General features: G+C 52.9%; 1 protein-coding gene across 2 annotated transcripts in view; it reads right to left on the bottom strand.

Annotated features, from left to right (window-relative positions):
• SYN3 (synapsin III) overlaps nucleotides 1-17,974 on the bottom strand; it is a 344,960-nt gene that overhangs the window by 174,174 nt on the left and 152,812 nt on the right. For both annotated transcript variants that reach the window (XM_014459147.2, XM_023757231.1), the window contains one exon: nucleotides 15,387-15,404. In XM_014459147.2, the coding sequence (XP_014314633.2) occupies nucleotides 15,387-15,404 (18 nt within the window). The remainder of the gene's footprint in view (nucleotides 1-15,386; nucleotides 15,405-17,974) is intronic.

Raw genomic sequence — 17,974 nt, 5'->3', positions numbered from 1 at the left:
CACACACACACACACACACACTATTATTATTTTCTTGGAATTGATTCTTCTCTTTTTATTACTTAAAATGCCAGCTTTGGGTTTATCCTAAGCAAGAATACCCACAAATTTGTGGATTTCGTTTGTTAATGAAGGGTTTTTTTTATACTATACTAGAGGCCCGGTGCACGAAATTCGTGCACTGAGGGGGGGTTGGTCCCTCAGTGTGGCCTGTGCCTTCTCACAGTCTGGGAGCCCTGGGGGGATGTCCAACTGATGGCTTAGTGGGCCTAAGCCATCAGTCGGACATCCTTAGCATTGCCATGGAGGCGGGAGAGGCTCCCACCACTGCTGCTGTGCTCACCAGCTGTGAGCCTGGCTTCTGGCTGAGCGGCTCTCCCCCTGTGGGAGCACACTGACCAGCAGAGGGCAGCTCCTGCGTTGAGTGTCTGCCCCCTGGTGGTCAGCGCACAGCATAGTGACCGGTCATTCCACCATTCAGTCATTTACATATTAGCCTTTCATTATATAGGATACGCTATAGATGAGGCCCCTCAACCATAAGAAATGCAAAAAATTCACTGTTAACTCATTCTGGAATTGTCCCCACTTAAAATCAAATTGCCCACCTCCCCCTGTGGGGCGTGTGCTGCACCTTGGGAACCACTGTGCTTGACACTTTCCCTCTCTGAGCGTCATTTCTGCATACGCATATACCATGGGGATTGTAATCTCTTCTCCGCCTACCTCACTGGGTTGTCATGAGGAGGTTCTGAGCTAATAAACCTAGAAATGTTTCATCAAGTAAGTGATGTCTAAACGGGAAGGGATTGTTATTTTTAAGCCCACGGGTACCCTCGCAGGCAGCAGGTGCTGATTAGGGGAGGAGGGCATGATTGTTTCCTGGGACTGTAGCTATGGAAGCTTTGCAGAGGGTTCCACAGGCCTCAGAGGGGCAGGCTCTGGCCAGCATCCCTGTAGCGGTGGTCGTCCCTGGAGGCGCTGGCTAGGGGGAGGGGGGAGTGCTAGGGGAGCGCTAGGGGGGTGGCAAGGCTGAAAGGGGAGTAACTGTCAAACATCCCCACTTGACACCATTCTTTAAATTGTACATGGCCTTTTCGCAGCTGTATGTGCTCAGGGCGGGGCTCCAATCTCCTGGAGCAGGGTAGGGGCCGGGCCAGGGTGGGACCAGGCGGGCTAGGAGGGCGGGTTTAGCCACACCCCCGGCAAGGTTCAGTGCACTTCTGCTGCAGAGACGGCGCCACTGCTGTCGGAGAGGGGGTGTTGGGGGGGATGAGTCTGACCCTGAGGGGCCGCTTAGGCCTGCCTCCACCCGGGTCTGGAGTTGTAGGGAGGAGAGGCGTGCCTGGCCCAGCGGAGGGGGCCCAGCAGCGGCAGGCCATGGGCTTCAGGTGCCTCGGGGCCCTGACGGGTTGTCACAGGCGTGCTATTGTTGTGGGCGCCCCTGGTGGGGGTGGCAGGGGAAGAGATTGGGAGTCGGAGATACGGGCTGCAGCTACCCACAAGGCTGGGTCTTCTCCCTGTCTGGTCAGCCTCCCCGTCCCCCCGGGGGTGCAGGGGTTGCGGTAGGGTGTCTGTGCAGGGGGATTGGAAGACCTCCCTGTGGCCACTTCCTCTTCCTTCTTTGCAGTCCAGGCTCCTGTCAAGCACACTCCTCGGACCCCCGGGAACTTGGCTCCAGCCGCCCTGCCCCTCCATGACTCCCTGCAGCCCCTGCCCCACTCAACTCTCCCGGCTGCCCTCCTGTCAGGAGGCTGCCAGGATGCCCTGCTGTGGGGCCACTGGGGAGTATGCGCTAAGCCTTAGCTAAGCCCCTGGCTCGCCACGCACGGGCCCGTGGGCCCCCCCTCTTTGCTCTTCGCTCGCCACACCGGCCTTCACTCGCTGCTCCTGCCCCGGGGCCAGCCGGCTTCGCTCCTTCCCTTGGCGCCTATGTATGCAAATTAACCGCCATCTTTGTTGGCAGTTAATTTGCATATCGCCCTGATTAGCCAATGGGAAGTGTAGCGGAGGTACGGTTAATTACCCTTTTTCTCTTTTATTAGATAGGATATTGCATGGAGTGGTTAACTATTGGGTAAAAAGTTCATGGGGACGCCACCTAAAACCTGTGGGAAACACTGAATTATTGCAAAGGCGGGAGGGATGTAATGTGCTAGAATGGAGGTCTGCAGGTGGCCACAGTAGGAGGAAAACGCTTTTCCCCAACAGGTCCTGGCTGCTCATGATGTATTAGGGAGGGTGACTGACAGGCAGCATCTCAGGGCAGGAAGTTTTATGGCCGGAAGCAGATAACTGTGCTTTCCCCCACCGGATCTCCGAAGCATCAACCTTTCAACACTCACGCCATCTGAGGGAGAGACAAGGCCTTTCTCATTTCCAATGTTCTAGACCAGCAGCAAAGTGGACCAGTGACCTGGGACCACCTTCCCCAGCGGCTGCTTCCATCAAGGCCCCACGTCAGGACCCCGCCCAGGAGACCTCCTCCTGGGCTTATGCTGAGTGGAGCACAGGCCCCAGGATTTGCATTGAACTGTAGCCCCACCCAGGAAAGCACATGAAAAGCACACAGAAGCCGATGGCACTATTTTAAAGAGAATCCTGAATGCGCCCTATTTCTTTTCCTTTTTTTAAGTTTGAAAAAATGTATTTTTATTGATTTCAGAGAAGAAGGGAGATAGAAACATCAATGATGAGAGAGAATCATTGATCAGTTGCCTCCTGAACACCCCCTACCGGGGATGGAGCCTGCTAACCGGACATGTGCCCTGACCAGGAACCGAACCGTGACCTCCTGGTTCATAGGTCGACGCTCAACCACTGAGCCACGCCAACAGGACTGCTCTACCTATTTCTGGAAGAGAATTAAATCCCAGGCTTTCACTAACAAGAAAAAAAAAACGTATTTGTAACACTCCCTTCCAAATAAACGGAATACACCAGTGTACTGGGGGGGGGGGGGGGGGAGGTACCACTCTTTCCTTCATTAGTTTACTCCACAAATATTTGTTGAGCACCTATTACGTGTCAGGCCTGTGTTAGGCACTGGGGTTACACTGATGGCCCCAGACAGACACAAAACCCACCTCCATAAGGCTAGTTAGGGAGGCTGATGCTAATCAAATAATCATCCAAACAAATGCAAAATGTGATGTGTGCCACAAAGAACTAATACACGGTGCTGGCTTCCTGATCTGGTTGGGGGTCAGAGAAGGCTGCCCCAGAGAATGACAATGGGGGAGAGCTGTGAATGTGAGACACAGATTTACCAGTAACTCCTCATTAAGTCTCTTCCATGAGCCAGATCCTCTCATATAATCCTCACTGTGACTCTCTGAAGCGGGCATTATTATTCCCATTTACCAGGAGAGCAAATCCTGGTGCAGACAAGAGTAATGCCCTCCCCAAGGACACACGGCTGGCGAGTGGCAGGGCAGGGAATAAACGCAGGTCTGTGTGACTCTCAGGCCTTGATCCGCCACCCCCCCCCCCCGGGCCCCACACACACACACAAGACTTACTGCCTTCCCAGGAAGTGCGTTAATAGGAAAAATGTAATTACCAGCTGAACGTGCCTGGAAGGTTACAACTGTGATGTCATCTATATCAACTCCTTTAAGCCTCAGTGCCAATGAGGAGACAGGCTGGGCAAATACTGCTCCATCCTGCAACTGGAGAGCCAGGGCAGAAAAGCCAGGCACGGCCCAGGGAGCCGGAACAAAGAGCTCCCTCTCATGGTGAGGCTGAGCAAGCCTCTCCGTTCTGCCTCCCGCAAGCCAAGGCCAAGGCAGGCTCCTGTCCTTGCTCTGTGCATACTGTCTGTCTCCGCCAGGCAGATGGGAGGGCAGAGGCTGCATCGGCCGTGTCCCAGCACCCAGAACAGGGTCAGACCCGATGCAGGTGCTCAATAAATAAGGCGAACAAAAGACAGAACCCATCTTCTTTCTGGTGAGAAGAAGGAGAAGAAATCCAAGGAATTCAAACCACTTCCAAGGAGAAACAGTCCAGCCTTCCAGCCAAACAGACTCCTAATGACGTACTGTGTGCTTTTGAGGTCCCAAGCAGACAGCAAGCTCTCGACATGGGGTTTCTCACTTAATTCTCACATCAGCCTTGTGAGGCAGGTGCTCCTGGTGCCCTCGATTCATAGATGAGGAGGCTGGAATATTCTGCATAAAAGCCCACAGTTCGTGGGACATAGAGGTGGGTTTGAATACCAACCCCAAGGGCTGAACTGCAAGAGCCGCTGGTGGCCTTGTGACTAGGAAATACACACTGAAATATTTAGGCTGCAGAAGCACCGTGTCTGCGGCTTATTCTTAAACTAGAGGGAAGGAGGGAGGGAGGGAAGAAGTGAAGGAGGAAAATAAAAGAAATGTGGTAATATGTTAACATTTGAGGGACTTGGGTGAAAGGTATCTGGTAATTCTGTGAACTATTCTTCCAACTCTTCTATAGGTTGGGATTACATCTAAATAAGACAGGTTTGAGAAAGCTGATGGTGAGAAGCAGATATAGTCATGTCCTGATGAGGAAGGACATGTGCCACTTGGCTAGGATGAAGCCTGGAGAGGGGGTGGGGCCGGGGCCGACTTGGGCCAGGAGGCCAGGCTGAGCAGCTAGGTTTATCAGGGAGGGACACACGGACACTGACAGGTTCAGTGATCACGGTCCTCACTTAACCAAGTCTGCCCATCCGCCGGCATTCCGAGCGCTTTGAAAGCTGTATTTTAAATACAGATGCTTCTTTCTTTCTTTTTTGTTAATCTTCCCCCCTCCCCCCCCGGACATTTTTCCATTGATTTTTTTATTATATTTTATTGATTTTTTACAGAGAGGAAGGGAGAGAGATAGAGAGTTAGAAACATCGATGAGAGAGAAACATCGATCAGCTGCCTCCTGCACATCTCCTACTGGGGATGTGCCCGCAACCCAGGTACATGCCCTTGACCGGAATCGAACCTGGGACCTTTCAGTCCGCAGGCCGACGCTCTATCCACTGAGCCAAACCGGTTTCGGCTCCATTGATTTTTATAGAGAGTAGAAGGGATGGAGAGAGACAGAGAGAGAAACATGGATGTAGAGAGACACATCGATTGGTTGCCTCCCGCAAGTGCCCCTGACCAGGGCTGGGGATGGAGCCCGTAACCAAGGTACGTGCCCTCGGTCAGAATCGAACCTGGGACCCTTCAGTCCTCAGGCTCTATCCACTGAGACAAACAGATAGAGCTCCAGCTGCTCATTTCTGAAGTCACCCACAGGCAGGCACAAGCATCGTCAAGGAGAACATGATTCTTCACCTCTCCCCTCCATGCCCCCCTCTCCCCCATGTGGTTTCCACTCTAGGGATCCATGCAACATACCAGCCGCTCCATCTCAGGACAGGAAAGGGACACTGCCATGCAGCTGTCCCCCGGGGGAGTGGAAGCAGACAACCTCTGTACATTAGAACAACAGGAACAGCAACCCAGAGAGGTGATTAACGCATCCAGGTTCACACAGGTGGCTGACCTTGGACCAGATACCAGTGTCCTGGTTCCCACCAGGTGCTCACAGTCTTATTTCTTGGTACCACCAAAGAGCTTGCAGTGAGCCTTGTGTTCTGGTTCCTTCCCCTGAAATACATACCATCTCCCCACTATTTTCTAGGAGAAACAGTCCGGCCTTCCAGACAAACAGACTCCTAGTGACTTAGTGTGCGCTTTCGCTGTCCCAAGCAGACGGCCAGCTCAGGGAAGAGGGTGTGTATGAATACCCGTTCCAAGACACGGGCCTTGTGGTCAGACTGACCTCGGTGACCTCCTGCTCATGGGACGGGCTGGGCAGGTGAGTTAAGCTCCCTGAGCTGCAGTTTTTTTCACCTGGAAGATGATGCCAATGATCCAGATCGTTGGGTTGTTGTGAAGATTCATGATCTTGGCAAGTATCTGTGAATCACTGATCTAGGCACAGAGAACACAACAGCTAACAAGACAGACGAGGGCCCTGACCTCAAGGAGCTTCCATTCGAGTTGGAAAAGACAATGAATACAAGATAAACAAGAAAATAAGATTTTTTTTTCAGATAGTTGCTAAGTACTAAAAAAAAAACCAAACCACCTGAAAAGGGGCTGATGGGAGGCATGAGTGACCAGCGATGGTGGTGCTACTTTGGCTAGAGCAGGGGTCTCTGAGAAGGTGACGTCTGAGTGGGACTCTGAGTAATGAGAAGGGATTGGCCATGGCAGGACCTGGGGAACGGCTGAGGGAGGAGGCGGGGTGACCCTGGAGCAGGGGTGGAGCGTGACCTGGTGAAAGAATGAAGAGGAGGCAGCCTGGTGGGAACACGGTGAGTTCCAGGGAGAGTGAAGGGCATAAGGGCAGTGGCAGCGGGGGCTACGTCACGCTGGGCGCCGAAGGGTGAGGCAGCGAGGAGTTACTAGTACTTTAAATGCACCAGGAATCCACAGAGAGTTCTGAGCAGGAGGGTGATACGATCTGATTTCCCCCCTCCTGAAATCAGAGAATATATGTAACACCATTAGTGCAGGGCCTGGCACAGGGTAGGTATTTGATGAAAGATAGCTTTCTCATTGTTTATCATTCCTAAGCATCTCCACTAATCATTACAGACTTCCAGCCGGTGGGTGGCCCAGACCTCGCTTCCTCCAAGAGGCGTGCACCTGATGGGGGCGGGGGGGGGGGGGAGTGATACCTTTGACTTCCTCCCTGGGCCCCTCCAACCTGCACCCCAAGGCAGATGCCAGCTACATCGGCCAGGCCAAGGGGCAGTCGGGGTAGGATCCCTGGGCCCCTCTCCAGCTAACCCCAGCTCCGGGCCTCCTAGCTGCCTTCACTTTACTGGAAAAATGCAAAGCATTCCAGCCATTTTAATTACTGGGCGTTGCATACGCCAGCAGCCAGCTCATACAAAGGAACAACAGACAAAAAAATGATTTTTCAACATGCCTTCAGCCTCTCCCTCCTTTTTCTCTAACATCAGCCTCCCAAACACGGGCTCGCGGGCCCAGGTACATGCAACCCTCTTGGAGTCTGTTGATATGACAGCAAGAGCTTTTTTCTCTAAATACTTGAGGCAGAGGCAGTGCCAACTCCCCTGGGGCGGTTTGGAAATTACTGGTCCTCTTTCCTGCTTGACATGCTGGGACCAGCATCGGGCTCGCGTCGTACACACTGAGGATGTCGTTATAAACAGCTCAGCGTGCGGAGGGTCTGTCTGGGCACCAGTCAGGGGGATTTTAGTCCCTGAAATTCCAAAGTGGCCTCATTATAAGGTCCCCCCACGGCACGAACCCCAAACTCAGTGTTCCGGTCATGCTTAGATGTGGGAAGGATGCCTTAAAAGTTTGTAATGTGATTAGAGGAGCTTCCAGTTTGCGAATTCTGGTTTTACGGTAGCTTCTTCTTTTTTTTTTTTAAATATATTTTATTGATTTTTTACAGAGAGGAAGGGAGAGAGATAGAGAGTTAGAAACATCGATGAGAGAGAAACATCGATCAGCTGCCTCCTGCACATCTCCCACTGGGGATGTGCCCGCAACCCAGGTACATGCCCTTGACCGGAATCGAACCTGGGACCTTTCAGTCCGCAGGCCGACGCTCTATCCACTGAGCCAAACCGGTTTCGGCTATGGTAGCTTCTGAACTCTTTCTTCACTAACAGTCTAATCTAATCGAACAGTTTTTAAAATACATATATATTTTTATTGATTTCAGAGAGGAAGGGAGAGGGGGCAGGAAGGAGAAGAGAAATAGATAGATAAATAGAGAGGTATCAATGATGAGAGAGAATCATTGATTGGTTGCCTCCTGCATGCCCCACACTGGGATTGAGCCCACAACCCAGGGCATGTGCCCTGACTGGGAATTGAACCATGACTTTCTTATTCATAGATCAACGCTCAACCACTGAGCCATGCCAGCCGAGCATCTGACAGTGTTTTGAGGATCTACTGTGTGTGTCAGGCATTGTGCTAAGTGCTCAGAAGAGAAAACTCAATTAGACTTTGTCAATTAGCGCACTTTCTAAAGAGGGGAGATGAGGTGGAGACTGACAATCCCAGCACAGTGTGCTGAATATTGAGGCAGAGATATCTCTGAGGGGTGGCACCCACTTGGATGGAAGGAAAGGCCACTTGTAGGAGAAGGTACCTAATAATGATATTGACAGTGGCCATTGGTTGATGACAGACTCTATGCCAGGCTTTCTGCTAAATCCTTTCCATGCATCATCATGTTTATTTCTCACAACTCTGTGTGGTTGGCACTAATGCTGCTCCTATTTTACAGATGAGAAAACTGAGATCCAGAAAGGTTACTCATCCAAGAGCACATAGCTAGGAAACGGCGACTGGTAAATATTTAACTAGCTCTCCAAGACAAAAAGATTGATAGCATCTGCCAATGGCTGTAGTGTAAATACCCTGATCATGGCCAATTTAAAGTTCCAATGTGATGTCACTGAATGCAGATTTGGGAAGCATGTGCAGTAGCACAGCATTATGAAATATTTCCACCATAGAGATACAATAGCTGGCCACGAAGGGGCAGGCTGGCAGGGTGGTGAAGAGCCTGGGTGCTTGAGCCAGCGGGCTCTGGTTTCAAATCCCACCACTGCAGCATCCTGGCCATGCACTCTTGAGGAAGTCACATAACCTCTCTTTACCCTTGTTTCCATATCTGAAGAAAAAGGAATGGTGGGACAATCCTATCTACCTAACAGCTTTGCTATAAGGATTAGTCTCCATTAAGATAGGCAGACCACTCAGAAGAATGCCCAGCACCAGTAGGCACCGGTAACAATTAGCTATTTCCATCAAGTTTTTATGTATTTCCCTCCCTCCCTTCTCTGATTATCACTCACATGGTCAAAGGGGATATGCTTCTCTTAAATGAACACAGATCATATGCTACTTGAGGGGAGGGGCTGGTCTCATTCATCTCTATACCTGTAGGGCCACACCCTGGTACCTGTAGGTTCTCAGTGAGAATGTACTCTGTGCCAGGTGCTATGCCAAGTGCCTTATTCACCATCCCTTGTTTGATCCTCACGAAGATCCTATAAGGTCGGAATCTCTCTTCCATTTTACCATTATATTTTTATTTTTATTTATTTATTTTTTTTGGTGAATTCTCACCCGAGTATATTTCTCCATTGACTTTTAGAGAGTGGAAAGGCAGAGGAGAGACACAGCGAGAGAAACAGAAGTGAGAGAGACACATCGATTGGTTGCCTCCTGCACATGCCCCAACCGGTACCGAGGACCAAGCCTGCAACCAAGGTACATGCCCTTGACCAGAACTGAACCCGGGACCCCTCAGTCCACAGGGCAACATTCTATCCACCGAGCCAAACCAGCCATTAAGACACTCGGTCAAGGTCACAGTAAAGAAGGATCAAAACCCAGATTTATTGACATCACAGGCCTTGGTCCCTAATCTCCTTGTCAGTCTGCCTTCCGGAATATTCCATTGGGAAGCTTTTAAAAATTATAAAATCCACCCCCCTGGTTTTACATTTGAAGAAAGGGGGTTCATTGATTTACTCAAGGTCGCCCAGCTATTGTGTGTGGCAGAGCTATGACAAAAACCCGGTATGTATATCGCCTCAGTCTCGTGTCTGACATTTCAGGAGGAAATGAAGCCATATTCAATAGCTGTTAAAATGTACTGATCAGTATTCTATCGGCTTGCCTCGGGTTTCTGGGCCCTTTCTGTGTCATACAAATGCAATTTTCCCGTGGCATACATCCAAATGCCCAGGAGGAGGGGCGCGCCCACACCTCCAGACACAGCCTGCCATGTCATCTCCCCGGCCTTTCTCCACTGCGAACCGGGACCAGAGCAGGCGGTGCGGCCCACCTGCCGCCGATAAAGCTCCCTGTGTGTCCCTCTGCTTGGCGGCGTCACACAATGGCCAAGAGCCCCCCGCACTCAGTGGGACCCCAAAAGACTAGGAGGAAGTCACCAGCACTTCTAATGCTCCACAGAACCTACGGGCAGAGTGAGTTTGCGGACACCAGTAAGAGAGCTGTTTGGGAAGAGACCTGGAATCTGAATCACAACTCTGCCACTTCCTCGCTTGTAAGCAACTGGACGTGAAATTTAACTTCTTTGAGCCTCAGTTTTATTCTCTCTCTCCCTCTCTCTCTCTCTCTTTTGCTTTTGACATCCTTCATCCCTCCCACTAATCTGTTCTCTGCATCTATGAGCTTGTTTTTATTTTATTTTTTAAAAGCTTCCACATATAAGTAAGAACATATGGTATTTGTCTTTCTCTGTCTCACTTACTTCACTTAGGGTAACTCCCTTGATGTCCATCCAGGTTGTTGAAAATGGCAAGATGTCATTCTTTTTATGGCTGAATAATATTTCATTGTATATATATGTACCACAATTCCTTTCATTCATCCATTGATGGACACTCAGGCTACTTCCATATCTTGGCTATTGTCAATATCTCGGCTATTGAACACAGGGACGCATATATCTTTTCCAGTTCATGTTTTTCCCTCAGTTTTCTTGACTGTAAAATGGGCATTAGGTAATATCTATTATTTTGGGTTGTGAGCATTGGAGGAAATGCTGTACTGAACGTGACATGTATGGAGCTGGTGCTCAAGGAATGTGAGTTCCCCTTCCTGGTCTGAGAAGTCTTCTCCAGCTTATCATCCCAAGGTCACTGAGTGTCACAGGGAAGAGAAATGACTAACTGAATCCTGAACGATAAAAAGAATCCTGATGGATGACATGGAGGGGGTGGGGAATATCTTGTAAGCGGGCGGATTCCGGGAAAAGAGTGAGGGTGAACAAAGCCTCAGACAGGAAACCGGAGGCTGGAACAGAAAGGGCCGGGAGGTGGGAATTAGGGCACAGGTTTGCAGAGGTAAGCAAGGCCAGCCCTGCTGTGGCATAACTTCAGGGGCAGCCATCACACTGGATCCTACCTGGATATCCCCCCCTGGGGGGCCCCGGGAAGGGCCAGATCACAGAGCGCCTTGCACGCCTTTCTTTGGAGTGTGAGACTTTGTTCAGCAAGCCGTGGAGAGCAAATGAATCACTGGGAGCGAAGGACAGCGTGGTTTCAGATTTATATTTGAAACACTTTTCAGGAGCAGCGGTGCAAATTGAAGCTGACAGAGAAAGCCTCTGGGCAGGGTGACCAATTATGTGACGAGTGAAATCGTCAGGAAAGAATCTGTGGGGGCCTGATCCAAGCCAGACACGTTGGGGATGGAGAGAAGGGGATGGTTGGATGTGTGGCCTGAGAATGGAGGGGACCTGGTGACCGACGGTGGCATTGGTGGCAATAGGTAACGCTGCAGGGGAGAGAGGGGGAGAGAAAATGAGTTTTGGAGCCTTTGGAGGCGGAGGCAGCCATGGGACCTCCAGGTGTAATTGTCCAGGGAGAAGCTGGAGAGAGACTGGAGCTCAGTGGATACTGCTGTGTGCAGTGCCCATTCCAGCGCACGTGGCACAGTGGTGGGTAGAACCAGGGGAGAGGGTGGAGGCTAGAAGGAAGGGAAGGAAGCCAAGGACAGAAAATTGGGAAACACCTACATTTTAGGGACAGCAAGAGCCCGAAGACTCTGCCAGAAGACCGAGAAGGTACAGTTGGAGAGGGAGAAGGCGAAAACCCAGAGCGGGTGGTCTGAGCTGCCAAGTTCAAGGAAGGAAGTGATCGGCGGCGTCCAATGCTCCCCGCAATCCAGGACAAGTCCGTTCCAGTGCCAGCAGGTTCCACGGAAAAGAGTTCCGATGCCTTGGCAGGAACAGGCCCTCCAGCCCCATCTGACGGGCCGCTGCCCAGCCCTCCATCCCATTCCCTCCCGAGCCACAGGGGCACCCGGCACAGACACCCTCACTCATGTGCGTCAACCGTGCAGAACGGCGTTCAACCTTGACGGAGACCGCAGAGGAAAAACACGCGGGCTCCGCGGGCATACGGAAGACATTAAGACAGGCCCGAGCAGACCTTCTCCCTCCACTTCCTATTCGTCTTCGCAGAAATGATCGACTGAGCACACGGGCATTAAAAGATTTAAAAAAAATCAAGAGACGGACTATGAACAGTTTCCCACCCACCACCCCAGAGCACGGGGCACGGGGTGCCTGTGCAGGGCACATGTGTTTTCTGGCTTCACGTTCCTGGGAGTAGCCGGGTGGAAAGAAACGTGGAAACACCAGGGCTCAGGAGAAGCAACCAGAGACTCTCTTACTGAGGGGTCTTCACTCCCAGGCGGGGCGGGGGCAGAGCTAGGCAAGAGACCATTTTGCTGCCACGAAATTGGTTCCAGATGGAAACAAGGGAAGGTGTTTACTCCCTGCTGGTGCCAGACGCAGAAAGAACCTGACGCACCTACCGTCCCAGGTTCCTAATTCCCCAGTGCGGGTCCGGCCAGGGCCAGGGCGATGGGTGGACCAGGGCTGTCTGTGGCTTGGGAAAGCCGAGTTTGAATGTAATGACTTTCAGATGGACCTGGGCTAGGGGGAAGGCATTGTGGCGAGGGTCTGGGGAGGGAAAAGCAGGGAGGAAAGAGGGGTTCCCCTATGAGGCAGCCGAAACAACCCATGTCCTGTCAGCACCCTCTCCGGGCTTCCTTCAGGAGGAGTGGACCGACCGTGGCATCTGCTGCTGGGTTCCCAGAGCCCGGATCCCCCCAGCCCCATGATTCATGTCTTCTCTCTTCCCAAGGGCACGTCTCCCCCTCGAGTTGACGTGAGGCCAGCTCGAGGGTGGAGAAGCCGGGCAGCTGCATACTCAGACGGGATGCTGACTGAGAGCTTTGTGGCCATTGCAGACGGGAGGGGCTTGCTTCACCCACTCACTCAAAGGCACCCGCGCCCGCTGGCTAGGGTGGAACTGTGCCGCTCCTGCAGCCTTTCAGTGAGACTGGCTGGGACTGCAGGCCAGGGGACTGGGTGTTCTCTGGCTTACAGCGCCCCCTAGCACTGGCCAGAGGGATAGGTCCGTGTGCTCCACCTGCCCACCTGAATACTGGGAAGGGGCTGGTGGGGCCCATCTGCTCCACTCACTCAACCAGTTCTTACTGCCCTTGTTACCAACACTCGATTCCTGTCCTCAAAGGGCTTACAGTCCAGGAACGGAAGCAGAAAGCAGCACGGGGTGCTGTGGGGATACGCAGGAGGGAGTTGATGAAGACTGGAGAGGAAAATCAAGAAAGGCTTCCTGGAGGTGGTGACATTGAAGCTGTGATCTGAACACAGTATAGGAGTTCCATCGTTGGAAAGACCGTATGGGGACAATAAAAGACGTACTTTCTCATCTCTGAGTGCTTGTGAGCCAAGAGGCAGGCAGACAGAAGAACAGGTCATGACAAGGGGCTCTCTCAGGGACAAGACCTCGGTCTCCCCGATGCCTTCGCACCACAATCTCTGTTTTCCGTCTCAGCCTCGGAGGAGAGATCAGAGTAAGAACTCAGTCGCTGTTGATTGAGTGATTGACAGCTGCGCTTCAGTCATGGGCACGTTCGATTTGCCTCACACCCTGTTTAAGTGGCACGATCTGCCTGCCCTTCAGTAACTCTCACCTTGTCCTTGAGAATTTCCCATGAAATCTTAGTCCTTTGGAGCCGGGGGGGTGCAGTGGGGGGTTTGGAGACCACCGAGTTACATCTTTCATCCAATAAAATGGAAATTGAGGCCTGGAGAGGTGAGGTGACTTGTCCACACACACACAGCTCTTCTTCGGCACCAACTTTTGGAACAGACCTCAGACCTTTCATCTTTTTTTTTTTTTTTTAAATATACAAGCACCTCTCATCCCCTTAGAAAGGTTTTACATGTCTCTTTGCAGGGATATGTTTGGAATGTTTTCAAAGGCGTTAGATAATTATTTGGAAAGGAAAAACACGAAACGCACAAGAGATAAAGGGCTGAAGAGTACGGGGCCGTGTTCGCTCTGAGTTCACGGGCCCCGCGGGGCAGAGGTGAGGATTATCATCACAGACAACTATTTGGTCAGTCGGGGTAGGGGAAATTCTTCACATCGGCCACTGTACAAACACTCTGGGAGGCACTCATCTGCAGATCTGAAAGGCAGGTCTGAAAGGCAGGTCCAGGTTGGCGAGTGGCTGGGTTTCCATGGCCAAGGTGCATGCCTCGGGCCATGTGTGGGCAGCTGCCGCCCAGTCCGGAGGCAGTGCGGAAATTCCTTCACCTGTCTGGACCTTATTTTTCCCACAGATAAGAAGAGGATGAGACCTCTAAAAATCACGTTCCCAGAGATTCCAGTGTTCTGTAACTTGATAGGAAGGGGGTGGGTGGTCATGGGATCACCTTTCCTAGAAAAGTTCCAGGAAGGGAAATACCAGGTCAGCAAGATACATTTGGAGACTTCTTCAGTTCTCCCAAGGTTTATCCATTTATCATTGTTCTTAGCTGTCAAGAACAAGTGGGAGAGCCAGTGTCTTCACCCTTCCCATGAACCCAGGGGCATCCATCTACCTTAGCAAGTGGACTTGGAGAAGCGATGCTTGCATATTAGGTCCCTGCGCACTGTGACCTCTGGCTGGCTGGCTGGCTGGCTGGCTGGCTGGCTGGCTGGCTGGCTGTGAGGTCTGCTTGAGGGAGGGGCTCCCTGGCAGAGGGGCTCCCCCGCACAAAGATCCACGGAGCTTGCTTTTTTTCCTTAAGATGAGGCCTGAGCCAACCTTACACGGGCAGGTGGGCAGAGGGGAGTCCCCTCAGGTTAGACATTAGGGAGAACTTCCCAACTGAAAGGGAAGATGAACTCCAAAGACACTGCGTGGACTAGTTTAGGATAGGGAGCTAGAGGAACTAGCCCAAACCACCGTCACTCCTGCGCTTCCAAAATGAAGGAGCTGCATGGCCGAATGCCTCCGATGCTTTCAACGAGGAGCCTGCTGCTCAAAGTTCAGCAAAAGTTATCTGCCTCACACGCCGGTTCTAGGCAAGGCTCCCCTTGGAGAAAACACTGGCATTTAGGACAAAACCGTTAACATGAAAAGAAAAAAGAGAAGGCTCTTATCACATGAGATGCTTACCCACCGTGGATTTGGTCTGGAAAGGCTTATAAGACCTTCCACATGACTGGCACGGCGCAGGAATCAGTGCAACTCAAATCCCACCAGCCATGCCCTCATTTAACCTCCAGACGCAATGGGCCGCTGGCCACACCCACACCCAAGGCTCCTGAGACCCTGCTCTGTGCTCTGAAGGCTAAAAAGCAGTGTGGCCAAATATCTCAGGCTTCACAGTGTTGCTGGAGTGGCGGGGGAAATGATACAACCGGATCCCATGAAATAGTGAGCAAAGTGCTGGAGCTGACAAGGGAGGGAGAGCCGGGGGTGGGCCAGGCTCCAGAGTTGAGGTGGGAAGGATCTTGAATGTCGGGAGGAGGCTACGACAGGAAAATGCGAAAACTAGATGCCTTTCCTTAGAGCTAAGAATTTTAAGGGACACAAAGGCATTTTTAAAATATTTGTGGAAATACCACTTCCAATGAAATGTCCTGCATCCCCCCCATCATTTCTCTGAAGGGTAAATGGGGGAGTTTCTGGGAAAGAGTTGCATTTCTGAGCAGCATTTTCAGTTCTTGTTTTGTTCTAAACTTTTTGTGATTTCTATAGCCAAGGCATTCGAGTCTCGTTCTAAACGGGATGAGCGGGTAGAGAAAGGGAGAGAGACCCAGGAGTGAAAAGACAGCAGGTTCCAACTGCAGAAGGGCACGTGCACAGTTAGAACTGAGGGCTGCCCCGGGTGCAAGAAAGAAACCTCTCCCCCAAGGTGGATACCAGCAGTTCCTGGCTGGTTGCCAAGTTGTGTCACCTTTCGGTGCCAGTCTCCTCATCAGGAAAATGTCATTCAAACGTGTGCTTCCCTCCCCAGGACTGTGAGGTAGGATGAGGTGACGTATGGAAAATATACGTCAGCATAGAGATGTTCCTTAATAATAAGGAGACTCTTAGTATTCGTCGCTAGCAATTATCCATTACGGTTCGCAGCCTAGGATCCCGGATAGTCCTCCAGGACCTGGTCTCACCCCAGTTTTGGATCAGTTCACCCCCCCCCCCCACCAATTCCTTGCCAAAGGGTGGAGACCTGTCTGCCCTAGGTGGGGCGACCGTCTCCTCCTGCCCTTTCTGGAGGCCTTTGCACTTGCTGTTCTCCCTGACTGCGGTTCCCTCCTCCCAGATGCTCACAGGGATGAGCCTTCTTCTGTTCACATCTCAGCTGGGGTGTCCCCTCCCCGGAGACTTCCTCCCCCACAGAAAGCAGCGCCCTCGGCAGCCATTTCTAGCCCAAGGACTCTGTTGTGCTGCCTTCACAGCACTGTCCCCACAGACGATCACCCTAAGTGTGTATTCATGGATCTCCTGACAGGTTACCCGCAAGTTCCAAGGGGGCAAGAACTTGGTTTTACTGAACCCAACACAGTGTTTGTTGACTGACTTCGCAATGTACTCCGGGTGAGCGGGGACCGGACCTGCTATTATGGCCAGCTCCAAAAGGCAGCAAAGCCCGGGGCGGGGGTGGGGGCCGGAGAGGGTAGGTCACCTGTCTGGCTTTCCCCTCGGACTCTGCTTTTTCCAGAGAAGGTGGGAAGGTAAACTTTTTTTCTTAGCCTTTCATCCAAGTGCGGGCCAGGTCTCCAGGGCCAGGGCCGCCCTGACCCGCGGAGGGTAGGTGCTGGGGTGAGCAGCAGCCGACTCTGGTTGAGTCGGGAGGCGCCCGGAGGGCGTGCAGGCGTGTGGCAGAGGTGCCGGCGGGAGGGGGCATGCGGGCGCTGCTCCCGGGGCTACAGGCCAGTGCGGGGTCTGAGGCGCTTCCCAGTCCCTCCACTCCCGAGCCCAAAGCCGCATTATTCCCTATAAGGATCTGAACCGGCCGGGGAGGCCCCGCCCCGTCGCCCCGAGCCCTCGGCCCCACCCCCTTTTCGGAGGGCCGATGAGGTAATGCGGCTCCGCGATTGGTCGGAGGGGCGGGACCCGAGAGGGGGCGCCGAGGGTACCCGCGCTATATTACTCGGCGGCGGAGCAGCGGCGCACAGCAGGCAGCGAGCAGGCTCTCCGACGACTTCTCCTCCTGCTGCTCTAGCTCCTGCTCCAGCTCCCGCTCCTCGACCCGGAGCCGCCGCCGGCCCGCAGAGTCGTGCGCCAGCGCCGAGGCCACCTCGCCGCACCCGATCCGTCCCTTTGGGCACTCGGAGGGCAGCGCGCCGAGGTCCCAGTTGCCCCGTCTGGTGGGTGCACCAGCTCCGGCTGCAGCAGCCCCGCCGCCGGCGCGCACAGCAACTTTGGAGAGGCGAGCAGTGGCCCCTGCAGCAGCGATGACTCCCTGGCTCGGGCTCGTCGTGCTCCTGGGCACCTGGAGCCTGGGGCACTGGGGCGCCGAGGCGTGCACATGCTCGCCCACCCACCCCCAGGAAGCCTTCTGCAACTCTGACATAGGTAAGCTCGCCCGTGTCCCCGCGGGGGCTCCCCGGGGCCCCTCGTGCGCTGCAGCCCAGCCCGGGATGCATGGCGAACTCCTCTCTCTTTTTCCCCTGCCCGGGCTTGGGGCGAGGGCGCTGACATAGCCGGCGGGGAGAAGCCGCGCAGAGAAACCCCACAGTGGCTGAATGAACCCTTTGCAGCCTTCGGTCTCCTTTTAGGAGCTGAGGTCCCTATGGGTCCTTTTGACATCTGGTAAAACTCCCTTTTCACCATGGCGGGAGGAAGGGCTGGGGTCAGGGGAAAGGGATCCTAAAACTTGGGATGCCAAATAAACTGCTGGGATGTTGAATGATTAAAAGGAAAAAAAAAGTTGCCAGCCATGTGCACAGAAAGTGGCAGGAGAAGCTTGAAGTTTCTGAGTTGGCATCCCCTCCTGCGCCTCCTAAGAAGCTCATGCTTTTCAATGAGACCCACACCGACCTTGAGTCTCTCAGCAAGTGCTAACGGAGCTCCTTGGACTGCCAGCGGCGGGGTGGGTGGACTGGAGGGGAAAATGA

The sequence above is a fragment of the Myotis lucifugus genome, unplaced genomic scaffold (genome assembly GCF_000147115.1).
Source record: "Myotis lucifugus unplaced genomic scaffold, Myoluc2.0 scaffold_103, whole genome shotgun sequence".
Classification (NCBI taxonomy): domain Eukaryota; kingdom Metazoa; phylum Chordata; class Mammalia; order Chiroptera; family Vespertilionidae; genus Myotis; species Myotis lucifugus.
This window is presented reverse-complemented; position numbering and strand designations above follow the sequence as displayed.